Below are 5,400 nucleotides of genomic sequence, written 5' to 3'. Positions count from 1 at the left end.
AAGGAAGAAGGAAGGAAGGAAGGAAGGAAGGAAGGAAGGAAGGAAGGAAGGAAAGAAGATGTATGAATGACTATAATAACACATTTTCTCGATCATATGTTCCCAGAGAAGGTGTCCATAGCTGAAATGGGAATAACATCTCCATTCACTCAGCAGCTCTGGTCAAAACCCCTAGAGGCGATCTTGGTGCTTTTCTTTCATTATGCTTCACATCAGTCCGTCAGCAAAACCTCTGGGATCTCTCTTCAAAATAATCCCAATGCTACTTCATCCTCCTTCCACTGCTGTCACCAGAGGTCAATCCACCATCACCTCTTGTCTAGTTTTTCAATCGCCTCCCAACTGTTCTCCATGCTTCTATCCTTTCTCTGTTATCAAAAAGACAACCAATCTCCTCCGATGAATTTCCACATCACTCAGAGTAAAAGTGCAAGTTCTTCCAAAAGCCCTTAAGACCTGACATGATCCGTGCCTGCCTCCACCTCTCTAGCCTCATCTGCTACCACCTTACCTCCCTCTCTCACCCAACTCCAGCCATGCTGCCTCCCTGTTCCCTTACTCACCGTCACTCTGTCCCATTGTGGAAGGCGGAATAATGGCTCCTAACCTTGCCACATCCTTACTCCTGAACCCATGAATGGGACTTTTTGTGGCAGAAGGGACTTTGCAGATGCAATTGAATTGAAAGATTATCCTGGATTACCCTGGTGGGCCCACATTAGTCACAGGGAGCTGAGAAGAGGGACACGGGAGGAGTTGGACCAGAAGGAGGCAAGGCAAAGATGGAAGCAAGGGGAGAAAAGGTGACATGCACGGGCAACAAACGAAGAACAAGGTCAGCCTCTAGGAGCTAGAGGAGGGAAGGAAAGTGGTTCTCCACTGGACCTCCAGAAGGAACACAGCCCTGCCAACACCTTAATATTAGGTCCATTAAACTCATCAGGTTTCCTGACCTCCAGAACTGTAAAGAGATTGATGTGTGCTGTGTTAACCCACTAAGTGTGTGATCGTTTGTTACAACGGTAATAGGAAATTATTCGGTTTTATGTTTCTTTATGGCACTATTGCCACTGGGCTTAGTTTTTATTTACTTATTTATTTTTCCATCCATTGTCTCTCTCACTACAACACAAAGAGCTTGTTTTCTTCATGGTTGTAAACCCAGGACCCAGCACAATAACAACCTGTTCGACGAGGGAATAAATGATATATTTTAATGAAGGAATTGGCTGATACCCTGCAATGGCTGAACCTCAATAAAATGTTGGTTAAACAGTGTTACAAGCCTGCATGACATTTTCACTGGCTTGTCTAGAACAGGTGGAAACATACAAATGAGCTCAGGCTGCATCTACACTAAAACAGGCCAGGAAAAGATACCCCAGGAGTACATAGCAACAAGCCCTGCTAGAAAGATGGTGAGCACACCTAACCCCTGTCACATTTAGGGGTTCCAGCATCCCCTCCTGGTTGCTGGGACGATGAAGGAGCCTGAGCAGTTTACACATAGACACTCCACTCCCATCCAAGCCCGTGTTTTTAATCTATTTTCATACATTACATTTCCATTCACACTGAATAAGGTATTAAAGTGGGTATGGGGTGGAGGGCTGCAAAGTAAGGATTCTTACTGCCCCTCTTCATACCGATTTCTGCTGAATAGCCTTAAAAACAAAAGGAGTTCACATATAAGAGCTGAGGTCAACGGTACACATGCTCTCTGACTTTTGGGTAACATAATTACCTGAAAAGAATGTTAATTAACTTACAAAGTTAACTAAATCCAAAATTTGCTTTATAGTGTTACAGATCCTACTCATAAATAAGTTAGGAATCACGCATCACTATCCTGCTGTTTTTTCCTATTGCTGGTACCAGCTGGAAATGCCAATACTGCTTTTTCCTCCTGCGTCTGTTTGGTTCTACACCAGTGGTCGGCTAATTTCTGGTAAAATCAACACTTGGCCAAATGTACACATAATTGTCTTGGTGCCAATGATGATAATGAGGAGAATGAGGGTGACCTGCCCTCCCTGTTGTGTGAAGTTACATGTATTTTTTCTGTCCTGAGAAAAAATACTCCTGTCCTGAGAAAAAAGTGAGGACTTTAAAAAAATGTAGGTTATTTTGTGTGTGGGTTTTTATTTGTTGTTGTTGTTGTTTTCGGAAATGAACACAGTGGTGATATGGGTACGGAGGCTAGAAAGCTGCTTGAAGGCACCCGCTCCCATGTCACGTCCTGTGGGGAGCTCCGTACACACGGGGGCACGCCCTCCTGGAAGGCCCAGCACCCCATTCACTCCTCTCATCACCAAAATTCAGCCCGTGCACATCTGTCTCCTGTACCACACTGTGGATTTCTTTAGAGCAAGGAGCCTGTCTTACACGCCCCTTCCCACCCCCACCAATGCTCAGCATCCTACCAGGCAAGCTTTGTCGGGTAGCTTAGCACGAGCCAAACACTGATAGTTGATTTTTAAAAAGACCTGTGGTAGAATAAATGAGACACAATTTACACACCAAACAACTAGGGGAAAGTACAAAGTAGAAAATAATGAGGGATTAAATGAGTAAATAAAGGGAATTTCATTAAGGAGTTATTAGGAACCAGAAAGGGGAGAAATGCGCGTGGACTGGAGTTTTGTAGGTTCATAGAGTAATCATTTTTATTAGCAAAAAGTAGCAGTATTACTAATATGTTGTCTTCATAGTTTAAAAAGTGTAAATATAAATATTGTGGGGAGGGTGAATTTTGGGGAAAATATTCTGTCATCTTGATTAATAAAGATGATTTTTTTTTCAGCCCTGAATGCTCTGTATGTTTTATAATATTCATAGCCATAATCTTTTTTACAATATCTAATAAATTGTAGTAAAGTCTAATACAAAGATCACCAAAGCCTTGGCGTAAATATCATAAGCATTAAACATTAACACTGAATTAGCGTCTTACTACCACTGAAATCATTTTACTTCATCAGGTATTTTAGTTATATTAGTGCCAAAAGAACAAGCTCAGTGACAGAGGTAACCTTTGTTGACCATATATCTGAAGTATCTGTGACCTTAGAAACGTTACAAAGGAAACTCCCGCGCCCGACTGTAGCTATGACTTTCTCTCTCACAAGCTTTGGTTTTGTTTTTAAAAATCATGCTGACAAGTGCAACTTAATCAGACAGGAAAACGTACTTAACGTCTGTCACAAAGTAAGAACTGGAGCAGCAACTTCTGCTCACTCGTAAGCGAACTCTTAAAATATGCTTTGCCCATGGTATATAAAAGTCAACGATTAGACACACCCTTTAAACGCATTTTCCAGCTTCTGCAATTTCGAGCCGTCTTGGGTAAACTCTGGAATGAGTGATTTAATCAGCCCTACTCCGTTTGCTTTTTTAATTATTTTTTTCCAGGTACAGTTGACATTCAGTATGATTGTGTGTTAGTTTCAGGCGTACAGCATAGTGACTAGACATTTATATAATTAATGCAGTGATTCCCCTGACCAGTCTAGTACCCACCTGGCACTATACGTAGGTATTACCATATTATTGACTATATTCCCTATACTTTACTTTACATTTGTATGATTATTTTGTAACTACCAAAGTATACTTCTTAATCCCTTCACCTTTTTCTATTCTTGAACATGTATTGAGACCTGAGGACCATGCATCTTTCCCTGGTCACTCAGAACCAAACGAAACACCAAGTATGCAATCTGCACGCGCAGGTGTGCTTGTCACAGGCAGCCCTTACCTTCACAAAGAGGTGAATCTCAGGGTCCGTGGAAGCTGATTCATTTTCTTGCAAACCATCTGCAGCAGAATAGCAGGTGGGGGGATCTTCACTGCTCTCCTGGATGGTGAAGCAGGCAGGAGTAGGCAGATCTTCCTTCATCGTGTTTCCATTCTCCTGTGGCTCTTCTGGGCTGGGCTCCTGGTCCTGAGTTGGTGAGTGTAATTCTTCCATTGAGATATCCCTATCCTCCTGGGGCTCACCTGGTGGAAGGTCCTGGGGCTCAGGACATACCTCCTCAGGCAACAGGTAGCCGTCTGCTTCTGGTGGGGAAGAGGCCAAGGTGTTCTCTTCACCCTCAACAGCACAAACTGATACAGAATCGTATTCATGGGTTTCCAGTGTGGTGGCATATACATTGTTTTCTGACCTCAAGTCTTCACAGATGTCATCATTAAGGGTACCTTCATTTTCTGCCGGCTCGTAGGGAACCTCATACACCGTCTCTTTTTGGACGGTGTCATAGATGTTGTTGGGGTCTTGGTCATTCATGTTTATTGATTTGATGGATCCTCTTGCAAGCAGACCTGAAGTGAGTAAAGGATACAGGATGCTGCCTTTCCTTGCGGAGGAATCAATGGGCTTTTGCAATGCAGAAACTAGCGACAGCTATCAATGACAGGTTTCTAACAATCATTTACCGGAGACTTTAGTCAGCAAACCACAAGTCCACTGGACAGAAGATAAAGCTTACACACTCAGTTAACCCCTTCACTCCTAAGGATATTTTCAACTAGACTCTGGGGTTTTCCTCATTGCCAGGAACTCCAAGTATTTTTGGGCCAGCTACGGGTTGAGTTGAATTTCTTCCCAGTCTACATGGACCTTTCTGAATATTGAACCATTTGTCACTAAATGGAACTCCCTCTTCCAATTGTCTCTAATGTTGACAACATTCAAGAAGTCCCTGCAATTCAGTGGAGAACAATTTTTCACAGTGCTCACATCTATTTATACAAAACAATTACACAAAACAATTCATTACACAAAACACTTCTTCAAGCATTGATACCCTAGGATAAATGAGTCGTATGCACTACAGTTAGGTAATGAATTCTGTTCACATTTCTTACCTGGAAACAGCACTAAGTAATTAAATGGCAGAAGGGAAAAAAGATAATGCTTTGCCTATGAGCACATCAGTACAGACCACCAAAAATAAGGGACTCGGAGATTTATGGCTTTGAGTTTGATTTTGCCCTCTTAAATCTGGGTGATCGGCAGAGTTAACAAATATCCACTAAGAATCTTTAAGTACAGGACACTGAGTTGAGCACTAAACCTATGAATTAGGAGATAGACTCTGTTCTCAAGGGACTTTCAAGTATAGTTAGAGGGCCAGGAAAAGAAACTAAAACCCTGATGGACACAGAATAAACGATTCAAGGTTAGCTTAGTGCAATTGGCCCAGGTCTGGAGTAAGAGGCAAAGAACTGAATGCTCACGTTTGCTGGTAGATGTCATCTACAGCTGCCATGGATACCCAGGCTCTTTGTTTATGAAGCTGGGACTCTGTCCTGCTAACTCCTGCTTCTCCTCACCACATCACATACATCTTTCTCTTTGAACTGAAAACCCAGATAGATTGTAAAGAGACTTTAGTG

The 5,400-nt window shown here is 42.4% G+C and overlaps 1 protein-coding gene across 1 annotated transcript; it reads right to left on the bottom strand.

Moving 5' to 3' along the window:
* Positions 1 to 718: 718 nt before the first annotated feature.
* Positions 719 to 4,288, bottom strand: CLIC5 (CLIC family member 5). Its single transcript, XM_088796331.1, has 2 exons — positions 3,758 to 4,288; positions 719 to 850 (listed from the first exon to the last, which is right to left on the bottom strand). The coding sequence occupies exons 1-2, from the start codon at positions 4,286 to 4,288 to the stop codon at positions 719 to 721; spliced, it is 663 nt and encodes a 220-aa protein (XP_088652457.1).
* Positions 4,289 to 5,400: the final 1,112 nt, after the last annotated feature.

The sequence above is a fragment of the Rhinolophus sinicus genome, chromosome 2, assembly GCF_057876585.1.
Source record: "Rhinolophus sinicus isolate RSI-liver-muscle chromosome 2, RSI-T2T, whole genome shotgun sequence".
Classification (NCBI taxonomy): Eukaryota; Metazoa; Chordata; class Mammalia; order Chiroptera; family Rhinolophidae; genus Rhinolophus; species Rhinolophus sinicus.
The sequence above is the reverse complement of the archived record's forward strand: the minus strand, read 5'-3'. Positions and strand labels throughout refer to the sequence as shown.

What these genes read in the sequence shown, in the direction of transcription:
- CLIC5 (XM_088796331.1), bottom strand. Translation starts at nt 4,288, where the DNA reads ATGAATGACCAAGACCCCAACAACATCTATGACACCGTCCAAAAAGAG. An exon ending in AGATTCACCTCTTTGTGAAG is followed by an intron (nt 851 to 3,757) that starts GTAAGGGCTGCC and finishes TCCCTCCTCTAG; the next exon opens with CTCCTAGAGGCTGACCTTGT.